The following is a 21032-nucleotide window of genomic DNA, read 5'->3' on the forward strand; positions in this document are numbered from 1 at the left end:
ATGATAATAAGGCACTCCACTCTACAGGTGCATCCTATGTACATGTTTGGCAAAAACATTTGCCACCAATTTCTTGCTAAAGTATCTGCTAGCATATCCTCTATTGGGAGATATGTAATCTGAATCTCCTACCGGGATCTTATTGCGAATGTGGTAGTAGCATGGCTTTATATGTCTCGATTTCTTATGAAACCTCGACTCTTTTGACACACAAATAGCTGTCTGGTTGTCACAGTAGATTCAGACACACGGGCAATTCATTGGATCAAATATGAGTTGATTCAAGAACTTCTTCAACCAGACTGCTTCTTTAACTGCGAGACAACATGCCACGTACTCTGACTCCATAGTTGAGACTGCAACAAGATCTTGTTTCTTTGAGTACCAAGAAACAATTCCACTTGGATTGCCCTGATAATCTGCTTCTCATCTGGATCGCCCTGATAATTTGCATCTGAATATCCTTATAATTGTATATCTGAGTCTCCATCATAAGTGAGTGCATAATCAACAGTTCCTTTCATCTCATCTGGATCGCCCTGATAATTTGCATCTGAATATCCTTATAATCTGTATATCTGAATCTCCTCCATAAGTGAGTGCGTAATCAACAGTTCCTTATAATCTGTATATTTGTATATCTGAGTCTCCTCCATAAGCTCCATCTCATCTGGGTTGCCCTGATAATCTGCATCTGAATATCCTTATATCTGTATATCTGAGTCTCCTCCATAAATGAGTGCATAATCAACAGTTTCTTTCAAATTTCGCAATTTGATGGCCTTCCAATGCTCCATGCTTGGATTACTCTAGAACCTGCTAATCAAACTCATGGCAAAAGATATATCCGGTCTAATCCCTAACATAGCATGCATTAGTGACCCAACTGCACTTTTTTATAGAATTCTCTGCATGGCTTCTTTTTCTTCTTGAGTAGTGGGAGACATGGCTAGGCTAAGCTTGGTCTTCTCAATGGGGGTTAATATGGTCCGACAATTTTCTTTTTCATATACTTTCGAGAATTTTCTTACAATATGTCTATTGATATAATTGAATAGTTCTCTCTTTTTTGTTTCGGGTAATTTTGATTCCCAAAACATATGCTGCTTTTCCAAAATCCTATGACAAGAAAGCTTTTGTCTCCAATACGAGACTCATCGACCGACTGGCAATTAACATGTCATTTACATGTGTCATGAAATCGTCACTCCCACTGACCTTGATATATAGCTAGTTAGGCTCAAAACTAGCTGATGACAAGGTCTCCTGAAACTTAATGTACCACTGTCTTGATATCTATTGAAGGCCATAAAGGGAGAGTTTATACACTAGGTTTTATTTTCCCTTTTTTATGAAGCCCTCTGGTTGTTTCATATAAATTTCTCCTTCTAGCTCTCCATTTTGCAATGCAATCTTAACATCCATTTGGTGGAGTTCGAAGTCGAAATGAGTTGCTATGGCTATTAGGATACTAATGGAGGAGAATTTTGCTACAGGGGAGAATGTCTCATCATAATATATTTCTTCTTTTTGGATAAACCCCTTAGCAACTAATCTGGTTTTGTATTTTGGCAACTTTCCTTCGGAGTTCAATTTCTTCTTATAAATCCACTTGCAGCCTATGGGTTTTCTATCAGAAGGTAGTTTCACTGGTTCTCAAATATTTTTTTGTTTAATTGAGTTAAGTTCATTAATCATGGCTTCTTCCCATTGTGCCTTTTCATGACAGGTTATGGCTTCTTGGTGGGAACAAGATTCATGTAGGGATTCTTCTTCAATTTTCCCATAATATTCTCCTAGGCAGGTGAAGAACTCATGTTTTCTCCTAATTCGGTTACTTTTTCTAGGACAAGGTGGTTCGGGATCTAAGGCCTGACTTGTGCCTCTTCTATCTCATGAAACTTGTCTTGTTTCAGAGTGGCACGACCCTTGAGAAATTCTTCCTCAAGGAAATGAGCGTCCCTACTCTCAAGGACGGCTCTAGTGTCAGGATTATAAAAACGGTATCCCTTATTATGTGGTGGGTATCCTATGAAGATGGACTCAACAGTTTTAGAATTTAATTTTGTCATGTTTTGATGGGGTATTAGGACATGGGTAGAGCATCCCCACGCTCTGAGGTGATCAAGGGACGGAGCATGACTAATGAAAATCTCATGAGGAGTTAGTGGGGCATCTCTTGTGGGAGTCTGATTAAGGATATAATTGGCTGTCAAAACAAATTCTCCCCAAAAATCTTGAGAGAGAGTTTAGTATGTCCCATCATGCTCCTCACTATATCCATCAGGGTCCTATTCCATCTCTCAGCTACCCCATTTTGTTGAGGAGTGTACAACATAGTATACTGATGTATAATATCATGCGTAGTACATGATTCTTTAAATAGCTATGAGGAATATTTTCCACCCTTATCAAACCTAAGGACTTTAATTTTCTTGTTTGTTTGGGTTTGCACCTCAACTTTATACTCCTTGAACCGATCTAGGACTTCAGACTTTTCACTTAACATATAGATATGGCCTAAACGGGAGTGATCATAAATGAAAGTGATGAAGTACCTCTTTCAGCCCTTAGTGGCCACATTCATAGGTCCACAAATATCACTATGGACAACTTCTAATATACCAGTAGCTCTTTGAGCTTTCGCAAAGGATTTCTTACCCAGCTTTCTTTGAACGTATGATTCACAGATTCTGGTTAAGTCTTTATTTAAATTGTTTAGTAATCCCTCTCTCGTTAATCTCTCCATCCTTTTAGGATTTACGTGCCCTAGTCTCATGTTCCATATATATGCATGTTCCATATATATGTTTCATCATTGTTATCATTGTAACACGAGACATAAGAAATGGATTTTTTTATTGCAATTGAAAAGAAACCATCTACAAGATGACCATTCATGACTAATTCATAGTTGCGGGGATCTTGGTCAAGGGGTGGTGTTCCCTTCTTGGAATCTCGATCTGGCGATCTTGGAGCTTGAGCCCCGAGTGGTTTTTGCTTCCTCCCATAAGGGGATCTCGATCCCTACCTATTGGGATCTCGGTTCCATATCTAAAAGGATGACTGCAAAGGATCTTGATCCCTATTGATAGGGGATCACGACTCCTTAAAAGATGGGTCGTGTTCCAAATATGGTGGGTCAATTTTAAGGGCTTGTATGCATGTGCTCGTTACCACTGGTGGTAACGAGTTCATAGTCCATGAGAAATCTTGTAGTAATACTGATGATTAGTTTGTAGTCCATGTACTCATTTCAATTATGAAACATTGCCCATTAAAAATCTTATTGTAATAGTTTTTGACTATCAACATTAATTTAAATCAACTTTATCAATATGCTTTATTATATAAAGTACTAAGTATACTCAAATGAGTATACACTCAATGAACTCATTTCAAACATGTAGCATAGTTCATGAGAAATCTTTTAGTAATAAAATTAATATTAATATGATGCCACTAAATCAATGTACCTTAATATAAAGAATACTAAGGATATGGCTTTTTAATCATTAAGATTTCATACATTAATCGTTTTAAACAAATGTCTTATATATCGTGTTATAGTTTCTACACAATTGACGAATAAATTAAGATTTCATACATTAATCTTTTTTAACAAAATGTCTTATATATCTTGTTATAGTTTTGACACAATTGGCGATTTCTTTTATTTTATATTATTTAAAAGTGTATGAAAGTAATGGCATTTTTTGTTATTTTGGTTTATAACGCAAATTTTATCATGGATTTCGTAACTACATTTGTGTTTTGGCTCTCAAAAATTAATTTAATATCATTTCAAACATTTAATGCAAATCACTTCAAAGCTTTTTAAATCTATTTCTTGATTTTTTAATCATTAAGATTTCATAGAAATAGTTTTTCAAACTAAATGTCTTATTATCTATCTGTTTATATTTTCTACAATTTATGATTTTTTTATTTTATTCAAATATGATTTACAGCAGCGATACTTTTCATTTAATTTTTTATTCAAATATGTCAAACTTTTGAAAGATTGTACAAAATCTTTTATTGGATTTCGTACTTACCTTTGTCTTTTATTTCCTAAAAAATTAGTTAAATATCATGTCAAGCATTTGATGCATCTCTCTTCAAATCTTCTTTAATTTATTTCTTGATGTTTAAATTATTAAGATTTCATAGATTATATTTTTGCAAATATAATGTTTTATCTGTCTATTTATATTTTCTACAATTGAAGATTTCTTTTATATTATTTAAATGTTTTGAAAACAATAATATTTTTCATTTAATTTTTTATTCTCTTAATTTTCGTGCCAAAATTTTGGATGATAGTACAAAATCTTTTATTGGATTTCGTACTTATCTTTATGTTTTTCAATTTTTAAAAACATTAGTTTGTATCATTTCTGGCATTTAATGCATATCAATTCAAATGCTTTTTGAATATATTCCATGATTTTTTTTTAATTGTTGACTTTGTACTATAGTAAATATTTTAACACAAATCACTCTTTAATTTTGCAGAAATCATGCTATTGGAAATAGAAAATGTACTCTTTGGACTTCATGCCTCACTTATGTATATCTTGTGTTCATACTTTTACTTTTATTTTTAAAGGGTGTGGTTTGTATAAGGTTGAGGCCGTATACAACCGAAACTATGTGTGTGTGCGCGTGCGTGCGTGTGTGTGCACGCGTGTCTGTGTGTGTGTGTGGGGGGAAAGAGACTACGCAACGCCTATGGGCGATAATGAACAGTGTTTTTGCCCATAGGCTCGGTGCCGTCCGATATTTTTGGATAACGTGGATTAGAAGACCCCAACGGACATGGCACGTCCGTTGTGGTTTTTAGGCAAAACTGCGCATCGGCTCTACGAGAGCTGTTGCGGGGTGAAACACTATTCAAATTTTCCCATAGGCGTTTTTAAGACTTTTCCTATATATATATATATATATATATATATACACACATACACACACACACACACATATGGGAAATGATATCATGTTGCCATGCCATTATAATGTAATGAAACCACACTTCTAGAATACCATGTTTGTGGTATTTGTTTTACCGAAAATTGTGCACACACTCTTCATCGCAATAATCAATCTCGAAAAATAAAAATTTAATTTGCACCCTATATATGGTCAAAATGAGTCCCCTCCAGCAATGAATCTACCCCGTCCATTTGGTGAATTTCAAGATGTAGGCCTTTATGAATTCAAAATCAAGTTTTTATTTTCAAACGTTGTTAATCTAATGTAATAAAGTTATCAAAGAAATTTGGAAAGATAATAGATCCTTCTAAATCTTAGATCTAAGTATCTCACCAAAATAGATGGCTTATGTTAATTGGGCTAAAACACACTATCTAGGTTGTGGTTTCAAATTTTTCTTTTTTTGTGATTGTTCATTAGTATGAAAAGATTGTATATTTTAAATTTTGGGTCAAACAAATGGCCCTAATATGGTTATTGAAGATTGTTGTGTTACATTACTATAAATTCGTTGCATGAAATCAGTCCCATATATATATATAGGGGAAAGTTTATATAGAGCTACGGCTCTAAACCATCAAATTGGAGCCTACCTCAAAAATTTCACTAGAACAGGTTGTTTTGATACCCAAATATCCTCAAATTGATCATCTCAGCATCACGATGCATGAACATGAGAAGAAAATGGATTTCAAGTTTTGGAAATAGTGTATTTTGTAACGCATTTTTTGACCGTCAATTATTTAGATTTTCAAGTTTTCATAGATCTGTTGATCTACACTATTTTTGAAGCTTTAAACTTTATAAATAAAGATGAAAATATATTTTAAGGCTGTCACAAAGATTTCCAGTATTGAAACCACATTTCTCAACACTATTTGAAGGTAGGCTCTAATTTGATTGTTTAGAGCCTAGGCTCTATACAAACCGCACCCATATATATATATATATATATATATATATATATATATATATAATATGAGGGGTGAGAGAGATTAAATTAGAGCCACCCATCCCACAAATCAGCCATCATGATTTTGGGTGGAAAATAGGAACCTTATCCCTTTAGATTTTGACCCAAATCCAACTCATATTTAAATTTGAATTATAATTAAATTTTATCATAATCTAGATCTCCCGTAATTGAGGATAATCTATATTTTAAAACTTCCATAGGATACGAAACTAAAGCTTATTTAAAAAAGATTTCCTATCTTTTAACTAATTTACAAGTTTGAACCAAATATAAGAAAATATGGGGCGTGCCCCCTTTTTTCCTAGAAAAGTGGCGTGCCACTTTTTGCTAAAATAGTGGCGTGCCACTTTTTGCTAAAATAGTGGCGTGCTCTTTTTTGCTAAAAAAGGGGCATGGCCCTCTTAGGGGTGGCATGTGGTCCCTCTCTTAAGAAAAAGCACACACATGTGTGGTTGGATACTTGGTCTTACATGTGTTAGTTTAAGTTCTAAAAATTTCAAACATACCCTTTTGATGAATATTACAACAGAAATAATATTTAAATTTTTGAAAAAATATTTAAAAATTATAAAAACATTTCTAATACCAAAATAAAATATATTAGGAGTGGACTGGTACCATTGAGTAAACAATAGTGATAATAAGAGCACTCTACTCGCCTCAGAAACCATGATCTACTACTGTTTTCTTAACCTTCCTAATAAAAACCCATGACCCATAGGCTCATTGCAGGGGGTCATGATTGACTTGTCAAAGTTGAACAATAAGCAATGAGATCATGATCCTAGAATGTGGATTTCACTTCCCCCTTTTAAGAACAAGTCTTGCAATTGTCACGACAGTGCAAATGGAGCTCTCTTTATGCACATATACACATGTCCCTCTATAGGGATGCTTCCCAGTAATGCGGTTTTCATGTGTACATGTCCAACTGCAAACCCTTTTCGGTAGTGCCACATGCCTAGGGAAAGGGTTTTGGACATGACCAGGGCTATAACGTGCCCAACTATTATTCAATCAACGCACACACTCCCACTGAAGTGTATATTCTGCTATAAAATATCATATTTACAAGCTCTCTAGGCTTTTAAATACCACAAAAATCCAACATACCTCTATAGTAAAATATTATAGACAAAATTCTGTTGAATGTATCATTTGGTTAATTGGTCCTAATATTGCCTCTATTTAAAGTGTGGGTGCCAAGGTAAAACACATTGGACTTGCGTTTGATGCAACCAAACATTGTTTCAAAAATTGGTTGTAGGACTTGAATGCCCTAGGCAACTAGATTTGAGCACCATTTGCGTGGGGGAAAACAAGTAACTTGTAGAAAGAGTTGTCAACTATATGACAGCAATGAGCAATTATTGAATCTGATTTGTGCATCTGGACCATTCCCAGACACATCGTTAGGTGTGTCTTAGAATGTTTCTTGTCCGACGCCTTGGTTTCTCAGAAGATCAACATGGATGTTCAAATTCTGTGCACATATATGTAAACCACAGGTTCATTTCCCAGGTTTCAAATGTAACTCTATATCCTAGCAGATCTGCTAGTGATGTAACTTATAGAAACTTCTATTTGCTAAGTTGATGCGCTGGGATCTTCTGACTTCTGAGCATCTTATGCTTGTTTATCCGTGGAATTCATCTTGACATTGTATTTCATAGAAGTTTATTCCCTCTCATTTGATGCACATGCTAAGATTTTAGTAAGATGCATAATTGTATCCTAAGAAAGGTTCTTTCTGCGATTGTGATGAATGCAGCTCACAATTGTTTTTTTTTTTGTCCTTTCTATCTTGTGAAATGTAATACCAACTTGAATCATATTATCCTTTTCATTTTTTCATTCCCTTATTTGACTGGCATTTTCAATTTTTCATTGCAAGTGGGTTATTGTGCAGTTTACTTACAAAATATGTTCCTCTTACAGGTATGAACCAAACACAATCGACCTTGCAGATCGTAGTGAGCTTGAGTAAGTTGTGAGGGAATCATATCAAATTGCACTGTTGTATTTTATAGATATTATTAGATCATGTGTAGGAAGTCTCTTGGTCATTGGCAGTTTGGCTTACCTGCAAGTTGTATTTTGTCATAGGTACTGGTTTACTGTTTTGTTGGAGCATTTGCCCGATCTCGTTGATAAGGTAATTTACAAAAAAAGTTAATAATTTTTTAATATATACAGTGATCTTTTTTTTCTTTTTAATATTTCGTTTTACTGTTGATTTGGACCTCTTAATGTCACATTGGAACTTTCCCTTTTCATTTTTTTTTTTTTTTTTTTGGGTAAGTCAGTGGGGGAGAAGGCCCCCTACCCATTTTTTTATTAATAAAAAAGCAAAGAAAAACAATTAAGATACAACCCTATGGTAGGGCACTTGTGCCAGATCATGTAATAAAAGAGAGGAAAGAAAATCTGGTGGTCTATGGTACCACACAGTAGCATCGGGGCCAGCAACTGCCCTCTTAACTAGAGCATCAACAACCATGTTAGCCTCACGAAAGACATGTGTGATGAACCATCGATGAGAAGACAGTCTCGTACAACAATTGTCTACAATCGTCTTTAATCTCCATAGAGCATTGCATCGATTCTAAATGAAATTCACAAGCAAGGCCAAGTCACTTTCAATCTGGATTGGAAAGTATTTACTTTGAATAACCAATTGAACTCCTTCCTCAAGGGCCTAGAATTCTGCATGGTTATTAGAAGCAAAACCAAAATGCTTTGCAAAAGAAACAATAAAACCACCCATACTGTTCCTGATAACTCCACCACCACTTTCTAAACTTGGATTTCTCAAGAAAGCACTTTCAATATTGAGTTTGTAATTATGAGTCTTAGGAAAAGACCACGCTATCGAAGTAAAGGGCTCCGCCCTCTGCTGCTGCCATGTTATCCGAAGTTTACCAATGATGGCCTTTTTTGTTAAATGAAAAGACCACTTCTTAACTTCTGCTAGTGCCTGAACATGCATGGTAATTCTTTTCACAATAAGCTCTCCTGGTGGGTCTTGATTCAAAAACTCGTATGTTGCTCTCTTTCCATTGGAACTTCCCCTTACCCTAACCATAGTGCCAAGAGCCCCCACCCATTCCCTGTGTCTAGTTAACTTTGTTCCAATTACTAGTGGCCTATTATAATTTTTATTCAAGTGCCAAGACCGTGTCCATACAGAGTATGGACCTAGTTATTTTTCCTTTTAAGGTTAAAAATAGACATCAATGATGGCTATTCAAATGACTAATGAGGAAACATTAACTTCACCAGTTCTATCTATGATGAGTCATAAAAAAAAGAGAAAAAAAAAGAATCTCCTCCTTTGGTATTTACTATGATCCAATTTGTATCAAATTTGATAATATATCCTTTGTTGAAATTAAGGGTTTTATGAAATTCCTTTAAGAAAGCACACTTGCTATGGTAGTCCAGGAGTTATAAACATCTTTTTTTTTTTTATTGTGAATGATAGTAATAGGTTTCTAGATCTTCTGAGGATAACTAATTTTCTGCAATGTACTTGTTTCTCTAATTGCATGATACTCATAGAGTTTCATATTGTTGATTGAAATTTAGATCTTGCAGTATTTTGAGTATTTATCTCATATGATACCTTGTTTTTTTGTATTATAATCATCCTAATTGTTGCTATTTGTGTCATGGTTGTTAGGCTGTGGCTAGTGAAGGTGGAACTGATGATGCTAAAAGAAGGGGAGATGCATTTGCTCGTGCATTTTCTGCCCACTTGGCAAGGTAATATCTTCATCAAAATTAGGGGTCAACCAGACCCAAGTCCGGTTCCTGACCCGAAAATTGGACATAGGTGCACGTGAATGACAGATCTGGACTTGACTGAGTTCAAGGATTGGATCTGGTGGATTGGGTTTGGGTTCGGGTGCAACAGATCCGGACCTGATCAGTCTAGATCTGGCTTGATCCGACCTGGTTGCCCACACACACAGACACACATGGGGGTGCATGTGGCCTGGCAGGTCCACAAGATCTACCCAAGCCGGTGGGTGGGAATGACCCACTGGGTCATGTTTAAGTCCGACGGGCTGGACCTAGCTGGGTTTGGGTTGGGGTTGACTTGAGCCCTTTACGTCCCTAGTCACAATGATCCAATTAGTACTGGTCTCTCATGTGCATAAAGTTTTATGAAGACACAAAGCCTTCTATATTTTCTTAGTTCCGCATGCAATCTCCTCTTCTTTAAATTTGCTCGTTACAACTAAACCTCTCCAGTGTCAATTTGCTCAGGTGGTCTTCTTTAATTTACCTGTTACAACTAACCCTCTCCCTAAAATTGTCTAATTTGGACTTTGAGGCTAACTTTCCTCCGCTTGTCAAGTAAAAATGATTCCACCATACTTTCTTCCTGAATCAGCCTCAAGATTAAGGGAAGATGTGAAAAGATTAATTGAGCAACTGAGATTGATTTCCTTACTGCACATTATGAATTTTATGCAACGGCAATATGAGGAACCGATAACACAAGCTAATTTGTTTTCCCAAAACAACTAATGAAAGGAGAGGTTTAGAAGTATCCTGACTCTCCACAGTCCAAGTCAAAACTTAATACGGCTAATCTAACACTAATGCTTCATCTAGCGAATAAGCCATGTTTCGTTGCTCAACCCTTCCAAATTTGTTATGTTTTATGATCTTGGACAGAACGTTGGCTATTTGATCCTAGTCCTTTATATTCTGTTGTTCTCTGCTATTTCTGCTAATGTCTTCCATTTGATACTTCTCCAATAATCCTATCTTCTATGTAATAACGATCAATGGGTTCTTTCGTGCCATTCTTCCCAAAATACATGTCGTAAGTAAGGTCCAGATTTCCAACATTGTTTAGTATTTACTGGCAGGAAAAATTTATTAGTGTTTTATCTTAGTTTAAAAAATTATTTTGAGTGGTATGAAAGTTGAACTTCTTCAGATCTTGCGTGAATTGATTTCTAATGGGAGATATCCACTCTTGTGATAGTGAGATATCCACTCTTGAGATATTCACTCTTGCGTGTTTAGATCTCTTACTATTTTTTTTTTGAAACTATATCTCTTACGAGATGTTGAAAGTTGATAGCTTCGATTGGGTGCCCTTCCTCTCTAGTGATTTGCTTCCTGCTAAGTGCTCATGTGTTCCCTAAGTTGATATTTCTATCCATAGTTACCCGATTCTCTCACTGAAGGCCGCGATTCACGATTCCAACACTTACAGAATCTCGTTTCAAATATTTATTGATTCTCGATTATTCAATTGTTGATTCTTGATTCTACAATTGTTGATTCTTGATTCTACAATTGTTGATTCTTGATTCTACAATTGTTGATTCTTGATTCTACATCTGTTGATTCTCGATTCTATACTTGTTGAACCGGGTTTCTACATATAAGGGTACTCGCTTTGATTGTTTTTGAATCCAGATTCTTGAACGTCAACTACCATGGTTCGTAGATGCAAGAAACAACAAACTAATCAAGCATCCAATCATGCTTCCACCCTCCGAGAATCTCAACTTTTTTTTTTTGAGTTGTAATCCACTGTCATATTTTTTGGTCGGGTTTGGCTCACATGTGAAGTCTTTTCATAAAAGATATTGTTGATAAAAATAAGAGAAATCCTTCTTTCACTTTCATTAGGAAGCAATGCAAATAGGCGAAAGTGGTAGTGAAGTACATCCGTAACTATACTAGGTGCCTTTACTTCTGAAGGCCAAGAAGACTAGATTTGGTTATCACTATTTTATGCTGAGGAAGTTGATGGCAGTGAGTGGGAGGGTCTTAAACATGGTGCAACAGATACTGAACATGGCTTAGTCCATGATATTATAATTGACGACGAGATCTTGGAGACGAATAAGTTGATGTTGTCTTTTACGAGACCAATATGGAAGATGATAAAGTTTGCCTATAGTGACAGCGACAAGGCTGTCGTGGGAGATACACACGAGCGTATGCATACTATGCTAGGTGAAATTGCCATGCCCTATATGACGATCCTGTGTTATTCCAGAGAGAGTAGACTTTAGTCGTGGGTCATCAAGACACGTCGAATCTTCTACTACGTTGTTTGGCGTTCCTTCTCAGTCCCAAGTACTATTCTTTAGAGTAATTGGCTATGCCAACTCTTGGGGGGGAGAAGAGGATTAAGCCCCATCAGAATCTAGAAGTTTTTGCCTGTTACCATGCACCTATTACAAATTAGTGATTTTGTGGAGAATAGAGGGATTTTGTCTCTTCCAGCATCTATAGCTGATTGGGGTACTATGGCAGCTGTGTTGTAGGGGGACATGTACGGTGGTGGTAAGCGGTAGTCCTAGCTTGCAGTGAAGGTGTTGTCAATTCTTCTTTTGCGGAGAGATGTTGGAGCAGATATAGCTACATACCTAGCGTGAAATGAAATTGGCTTAATGTAGATAGATTAGAGTCGTTGGTATATGTGCATTACAATGAGAGGATATTGAGTAGATTACAAGCAGACTATGAAGCCATATACAAGGATTGAGACTCTCATCCTGAAGATGATCACCCTGAGGATGACATAGAGGCTTTGGTAGTATTGGATACATGCCTCAATGTTGATGATAACAGATGTATGCCTAACGTCTTACCACCTCTAAGATCTAACACTCCCCTGGGTACTTTAAGAGAGGCATCTACTCCTCCAAGAGGTGTCAATGATTCGGCAATTGATACCACCGAGCACGACCCAAGCCAGCCTTTGCCTAGACTTGCCCCAAGAGTGTCTCCATAGTCTTCTTGTATCACACAGAAGCTCCTCTCAATGTTCCCATTAGTGTGTAATGAAATATGTAAACTTCAGTTATTGTTTTTTTTTTTTGAACGTGTTAACCTTTAATAGAAAAGAGAAAAAGTGCAATAGACCTTGGTGATCCACAGAAGAGGATGCTCAAGGGTTTAAGCAAACCAGAAAATGGCATCAAAATCCTCGTTTAAGAGGTTACAGTGAGGCACAACAACCCAAAAAACGCAAGTCGATCCATGAAGCTCAGTCAAAAAACCCAAAAACCCACAAAAAACCAATAAGCTTCTAGTAACCATTATCACTGCTTCTTTAGCTAGGGAGTCAGCTTCTTGGTTTCCTTCCCTCCAAGTATGCATCCACACGATGGACATATTCCCGAACACGAGACTGCAGATCTGCCTTAAAGAAATCTTGGAAAGGTCCATCGAGGTCTAGTGTGGGGGAAGCCCATCACTTTTATCACGTCCTGAATCTCGCCTTGTCCTGCGTCGATGTCGTTTACATAATCCGAGTCCACCGAGGGGGGGGGGAGAGAGGATCCCCCATGGTATCAACTGAGATAGAGGAACCTGTGGATTTGACTGGGGAAGATATCAAAGGCGATGGTATTGCCGGCAAGACCAGAAAATGGAGCCCGTCTGCCTCCATTGGTCTAAAGATCCCTGAAGAAAGGCCGAAAGGATCCTTTCTAGAAGAGGTAATAGGTTCGACCAGAGAGAGGAGGGGGAAGGGAGAAGAAAACCCCAGAGAGGCTAAAGGCGACATGGGGTGGGCAGTGACCAGCCCAGAAGCAAGTGGTAACAGAGAGGGAGCTGAAGAAGAGACTAGGGGGAGCTGGTGTAAACCTCAGTTACCGTTTAATGTCAAAATCTCTTTCACTCTCTATCCATGTGTGTCCGTTTTTAATTCATGCAATATGTAGTTTTCTATTAACTTCTATATTTGTTGCTAATCTGTCCATTTATTTGCTTGATGCTTAATTATTATGACAGGAGTAGGCTATGTGGAACGCAAGGCAACAGATTTAAAATTTTCTTTTTTGTTTATTCAATATACTTGAATTCCACTTATATGGACCACTATATACTGCTATAAATCAAAATTAATACCCTAGATACAACCTAGGATCTTACTTTTATTGCCAAAGCAAATAAAAGCCATCCAGGAGCAATAAATAATCTTCCACTCTAGTTTTGAGTACAATACAAGTTCTTGAAAATTCACAAAAAAATATGAAATATAACAGAAAAAAAATAAAATCTACTTGGAAGACTTACTAGAAGATACCTGGAGTCACCCTCACAGGTCTTGATACAACCCACACCGATTCCATGACTGATGATGCACTTTGTAGTCTTTTTGGTCTTGTAGGAAGTTCTGAGATGGGAAAACTTTACAGGCAACTCCTTTCATTCTAGGGTTTTAGAGAGCTGAAAAACTCTATTAAGGTTTGTAGAAGCCCTAGAGGAACAAATTTGGGCCGAACTTGAGTGTTGAATTCTCTCTAGGTTGTATGTATCTCTTTTTTCTTAAAAAATCAGTATCCCCACTAAAGGTTTCACATCCCATCTTTCTTCCTTTATTTTCTTTGAGTGACTACATACATAAAAGAGAAGGAGAGAGGACGATGTGCCAACTATGGGGACAAAGAGATGTTGCCGCGAGGGAGAATCTGTGGGGCTCCATTTAGGTATGCCTGATCTTATTTTCCATCTTGACCATTAAGATATATAGGAAATCTGTGGGGCGAGAAAGATTGAATAAAAGCAATTCAGCCCACAAATCAGCCATCATGATTTTAGGTAGAAAATAGGAACCTTGTTTCCTTATAATTTGAGCTCTGTCCAACTTCTATTTAAATGTAAATAATAACCACATTTAATATTATGTAGATCTTCCAAAATATATAGGAAGTCAAAGATAATCTTTTAAAGAAAATTTTCCATTTGAATAGGTATCAAAACTTTTTAATTTTAGAAGATTCCTAACTAACTAAACCTATCAACTAAAAATGACACATAAAAAAGAAAGGGGGGGCATGCCATCCTAAGGGGATTATGTTGGCCGCACAAGGCGACACATTTCCACACATGGGTTGCATAGACATTTGGGGCTGGATCCTTGGTCCCCACATGTCTTGAAATACCCTTTTTAATGAATTTTACAGCATAAATAAATTTTTAAATTTCTGATTTTTTTTTAAAAATCATAAAAACATTTTAATACTAAAATAAAATATTTTGGAAGTGGACTAATAACAATGAGTCAAAATTAGCGACAATAAAGAAACTCCACTTGATCCAAGAACAATGGTCTACTACTGTTTTCTTATCTAACCCCAACAAAGACCTATAGTCTCTATGCAGGGGCTTATGATTGGCTTGTCAAAGTTGGATAATAAGTAATGGGACCATAATCTTGGAATGTGGATTTCAGTCTCCCCTTTTAAGAGCAAGTCTAGCACTTGTCACCATAGTTCAAAAGGGGCTCTCTCTATGCACATGTACACGTGTCCCTCTATAGAGCTGTTTTCCAATAATGCGGCCGTCATATGTACATGCAATGTAGAAGGTTGTTGAGGCTGTATCCCTTGCTCTCACATGGCTACAACCGCACACAAGAGACCACACAATTCTTCTGGCCTACAAGCATCATTCTTGGGCATCTCTCCGACCTCAATGAGGGATGATCCACTGCAAATCCCTCTCGGTAGTGCCGCCCAACCCATGGTCAGTCAACACACACACTATCATTGTAGTGCATATTTCACTGTAAAGTTATCTCTTTACAAGCTCTCTAGGCCTTTAAAGGCCACAAAACCCAACATATTAGGGGGTTATAAATCTCGATTACCAGATGAGTCGAAACTCGAATCCAAACTGCTATAAATCTCAATTCCAGCTTGGGTTGAAAATCGAATCCAAATAGATATGAATCTCGGTTCTGAAGAAGTCGGAATCTTGCTTCCATAAATGAGTTATCTCGATTCTATATTGCTCATTTCCAACTAGGTTGGAAACTAGATTCCTAGGAACTAGGAATCTTGACAGTTGGCAGCGATTCCGCGATTTCGATTCCTAAATCGATTCAAATTTGGAATCGTTTCGGGTAACAATGCTTCTATCAATCTTCATAGGAGTTGATGTCAATACTAATGGCTGATTAATACTTCTCATCTCCTACTATTCCTTGATGGTCTGCAATAAGTTTGTCAGCGTAGTTCCTCCGAATTCATCATAGTGATTCAAACTGAATTTGAATCCCCGGAAATATGCTCCTTGTAAGTGCTCCTCCTTGTAGTTTGTTGGATTTTTCCATTGCACCCAAATGCCTTGCTCTTTACCTTCCTCAAGAGTGACTGTTGATCACGGTCTTATATGACTACAAGCTTTAGTTCACTTCAATTTCCTCCGACATTGTTATGTAGACTGCTATTGTCAATCCAGTATTGTCTTCTCTGGCTTTTTGAGTCTGTATATAGCTACTATCTTCATGTTAAGAGAAAATATCTGTTAGTTATGCCGCATCCATGTTTCTGGCAATTTACTGCCACCTTTTTATCATAACTAACCAATCTAACTACAAATTTTGGCTACATTTCTCACCTTTACATGTTCTCTTATGACTTGGCCCTGTCATAATTGGTTGAGAGTATCGTCCCTAATTTCTACCTTGCCAAGATCCCTATCTCAATGTTTGCCTTCACTTTTCTTTCAAAATATTTTCCTTGATTCTTCAAACACAACCACCCATACTGTTCTACTCACATCTCACAAAGGTGCAAGTATCAATGACCCTTAAAACAGTGATTTGTTATATATTTGCAACATTAGAGGGATCCATGGACACTAGCAAAAATTGGATTAAACTCGTTTTTCTTAAGACAAGGACATATTAATTTTTAAGGGTAGAAAATGACACTTATGCTTCTGCAAGCATGGAGTTTAATGCTCTTATATTTCTTCTTTTGTACCATTAAAAAATGGCCTGACTGCCAATTCTGCCGTATGTTGAATGGAACAGAGTGCTCTGTTCTTGTTGAAATGATGTTGAGCACTGGACTATGCCTACATATTTCCAAGTCCGAGGGTCTATGTACTGCTGTGTTATGTTGTGTCAGCTCTAGAATATATTTAAGTTTGAATAAGAGGGCCCATATTAAGCTTTTGTTGTTAAAATTTGCCGCTATTTTCCCTTATGAATTTCCATTTTTATAATTGTTAATAAATTCAATAAATGAATACAGGTTGATGGAAGAGCCGGCTGCTTATGGAAAGTTAGGCCTGGCCAATTTATTGGAACTTAGAGAAGAATGCTTGCGAGAATTTCAGTTTTCAGATGCATATATAACCATAAAACAGAGGTCAGTAAAAATCCCACTCCATGAATCGGTAAAATTTTGTCTTTGAGATATTTGGATGATCACACCAAATGGTAAAATTTATGGTGACTTATTTTAGTACAATAAATTCTGGCCTTGGGTTCTCTGGGATGTAGTATATACTCTACAAGCTTGAGGATTTCATTTATTAAATTCCTGAAAGATGCAGTCTTTCATGTTCATCTCACAATAATTTTCTCAATTTCTTTCTGGATTGATATGGACTAGTGTATATGTTTTTCTTGCTCAAATATGTTTCATTGCCTGTCTCCTAGGTTCTCTGAACCCTTTCCTTTAGAAAACCGGTGTTCCCACTCCATCTTCTGCTCTATGTAACAAAGGTCTTATCACGAACCTTCCACAATTTGCTCTATGTTAGAATGGCCTACAGGGAACGAAAGTCTCAAGACAAATATGAAATGCTAGCGGTGTTACCTATTTTGCATCCTAGGACCATAGTGATCATTGCTGGTCATCTAGCTAAGCTGTCACAGCTTGACACTATCGTGCTTCTGTGTTAAGTTATACTTCCAAATCATCCGTAGCATAATGCGTACTTTTTAATGGAGTAAGTCATCAACTAACGTGCGGGTGGCTCCATTTTGGGAAACTGTATTTTTTTATTTTTATTCTTAAAGAATGTTCATTTCTATTGTGTAGAGAGAGACGTGCTATCTAACAGAACACCTGTATCCTCGGGGGTATAAGAGGGAACCAAGCTTTGGACGGGAGAATGAGGGGAGGTCAGGTGGGGTTGGGGTTGGCTGCAGTTAAGGTCCGAAAGAAAGAGGACACTGAGAAGATTCCCATGACTGCAGGTGCCCAAATAACATTGTCTTCCCCACTAGGAGGGGGAAAACAAGGTGAAGGAGTTCATCCAGAGCCCTGAATTCTTCTAAGTCATGTTGTGCTAGGAGACTCTTGAAATTTGGCATCCAAGATCTAGACGAGACTAGGCATCATGCTCTAGGAGGAAAAGGTTAGGGAAATGGTTCCTAAGAGGAGTATGGCCAATCCGAGTGTCAGTCCAAAATTTCACTCTATTGCCCTCCCCAAGGCGAAAGTGAATACGTTGGAGGAAGTGGTTTCTGCAATGAAGGACAGACCTCCAGAAACCCGAGATATTGCCGCTGTTTTCTGCAGTTGGGGAACCAACTATCACTGCCATTGCAGTATTTGTGACGGATAACTTCCTCCAACGATGTTGGGGTTGAGTGGCGTACCTCCAACACCACTTGCCTAGGAGGGTATTGTTGTGAGCTCTTAGATTGCGGATGCCCAATCCCCCTTGGGCTTTGGGTAGACACCTCACGCATGTGTTGCTTTCCATACTTGCTTTCCATACTTTGATTTTGCGCACACACCACACTCAAAGATGTCTTCAAACAATTTTCAAAAACACCCTAGTCCTATGTTAGCGTAGAGCGGGGCACCTAGCTGTCTAGGGAATGACAGTTAGGAGTTGTGCACTGTTAGCAAGAGTACTCTCTGCATAAACGTGACCTCTAGAGCACACGCTAACAGGGTTTGCAATTGTGGGTTCCTAATTGTGTATGTATCTAAATATAGTTGGTAACCCCAATTTGGAAAAAGCATAAAACTAGATGTTTATGTCTGATTTCAAGGCAAACGGTATCTCAATTGCTTGGCCTGACCTCAAACTTAAAGGGAGTTACTCTGGGTTCTGTTGAATTCTAGTCCACAAGAGAAACTAAACGTGAGACTATCCTTTTGTGGACACCACTAGCCACACCGGCTTACAAGGTAGTAACACTAAAAATCCACTAAAGGGAAAATTTTAGAAAAATTTAGGAAAAGAGGGGGAGTTTTGGAAAAGAGTGTGGGCCTACTTAGAGCGAAGTTAAGCCCAAAAGCTCGGCACACGGAGTTGGCAGCCTGAGTCATAGTAGTCAGTGCGTGGGGACTGTAATACAACCCTCCTTTCTCATCCACGCTTGGGACCAGCATTGTAGAATTGGCAATCTAAAAAAATATTTGAAAATAATAAAAATCACAATGAAAACAGAGGTTTATGGTAGAAGGATTTAGGGGGGCCTAAGAAAATTAACATTAGCTTAAAAAAATTTAAAAATAAAGGGCCATTTTAGAGGGGGAATCAGGCTGATACTGATATCTTCCTAGAGCCATTCAGGCCTTTCTGATTCCCAATCCATTCGGTCCCAACCGACTCCCAATCCAGATCTTGGGGCTCTGAATTTTGTCATATCTATGCATCTTGTCTCCTCCACATCATTTTTTAAAGAAATAAATTTATCTTAATAATAATAGGAAAGTACCCAATGAGAATATTTACCTTTGGTACAAGGTGGTCACAACTAATCTCGACCATTGGATGTGAAATTCGATGGATATAAAAAAGTATACAAAGAGATCATTTATTTTTTGTACAAAAAGGTCACGAACACACTTGTACGTCAGATTTCAAATCGAATAGTTATAAGAGTATCATTGACCGTAGCCAAGGAGCTTCTTTAGGCACGTGTACTAAGCGGGTAAAAAGCAAATAGCGAATTAGGTAGATGGATGAGACATCATAATCATAGATTAATTTTTAATTTCAATATTAGATGCAAACATGAAGGTCAATTTCAAAATCAAATACATAATCACCTACTTCTACATAAATAAATTATTAATTGAAAAAAAAAAGTGTAATAATTTAGTTGTAAAAGTGAGGAAGGGATATAGAATAAGGAAATCTGGAACACATGGGTATTTGCAAGGGTAGCTTTGATTAAGGTAAGCCTGCCCGCCTTAAATAGGAATCTACTTTTCCACCCGGCAAATCTCCGATCAAATTTATTGACAATGTGACTCTAATGAGAAAGAAGGGGCAATCCTCTGCATTACAAGAGGCCCAAGTATGTGGAGGGGATATCAACCAAGCAACCCCATCTATCAGTAAGGGATTGCACTGTGGTTGGGTCGTGCAAACCCTCATCATCTTGGACTTGGCCAGATTTACCTTAAAACCCATTGCCATTTCGAAACAATTGAGAAAAATAAGAAGAGTGTCGACCTGTTGTGCAGAGGAGTCACAAAAGACTAGCGTATCTTCTGCATACTATAGGTGGGAAATGTTGGGGTTGTGTCTGCTAGATTGAAAACCTTCTCAAGAGGCTTGCTTGGTAAAGCCTAGTAATGGATGAGCTGAAGACTTCGGCCATAATGGCAAATAGAAAAGGGGACAAGTGTTTCAAAAAGCGTTAGGCGACACCTAGGCAGTCGGGGGGGTCCAAGTCGCTCAGCACCTAGGCGGCCGCCCAGACAGGTGCCTAGAACCTTGGCGGCCCAGTAAAAACAAATTTTGATTTGGGGTTTTCTTTCTCTAAAATGGCCTCTAATGGGTTTTAGGTTTCAAATGAACCTAAACGCACAATTTTGCCCTTTAATATTAAAAGAATGACCTAAAAATAACCTCAAGGAGCTGCATTTCCGCCCCTAGGCGGGGCGCAGGCTCTAGGCGGCCGCCCTGGTGAGCGCCTAGGCGGGTGCCCAGGGATATCCGCCTAGGCCTGGGCAATGCGCCTAGTCTTTTGGACCGCCTAGGCGGTCGCTCAGGCACTGGGCGGTCCGCTTTTTAAAACAATGAAGGGGACAAAGGGTTGCCTTTGCAGAGACCCCTGTTGGTCGGGAAGAATCCCTTGGGACCCATTGATCAACACCGATAACACAGGATTTGAGATGCAACCTCTAATCCAATTTCGCCATTTCAGTCCAAATGCCATTCTCCTGAGAGTCTCATCGAGAATCACCCAATCAGAATGGTCATATGCCTCTTCCTAGTCAAGTTTAATGACAAGTCCAGGGGTCTTAGAGATGGAGCGTGAATGAATGCACTCATGGGCAATGAGGGCCCAATCTAAAATATGGCG

General features: G+C 37.8%; 1 protein-coding gene across 11 annotated transcripts in view; it reads left to right on the plus strand.

Moving 5' to 3' along the window:
* LOC18430526 (pantothenate kinase 2) overlaps positions 1-21032 on the plus strand; it is an 82918-nt gene that overhangs the window by 39477 nt on the left and 22409 nt on the right. For all 11 annotated transcript variants that reach the window (XM_088860297.1, XM_006840677.4, XM_088860292.1 and 8 more), the window contains 4 exons: positions 7910-7954; positions 8078-8126; positions 9654-9736; positions 17002-17118. In XM_088860297.1, the coding sequence (XP_088716423.1) occupies positions 7910-7954; positions 8078-8126; positions 9654-9736; positions 17002-17118 (294 nt within the window). The remainder of the gene's footprint in view (positions 1-7909; positions 7955-8077; positions 8127-9653; positions 9737-17001; positions 17119-21032) is intronic.

This window comes from Amborella trichopoda, chromosome 3 (genome assembly GCF_054954075.1).
Source record: "Amborella trichopoda isolate Santa Cruz 75 chromosome 3, AtrichopodaSantaCruz75HAP2 v2.0, whole genome shotgun sequence".
Taxonomy (NCBI): domain Eukaryota; kingdom Viridiplantae; phylum Streptophyta; class Magnoliopsida; order Amborellales; family Amborellaceae; genus Amborella; species Amborella trichopoda.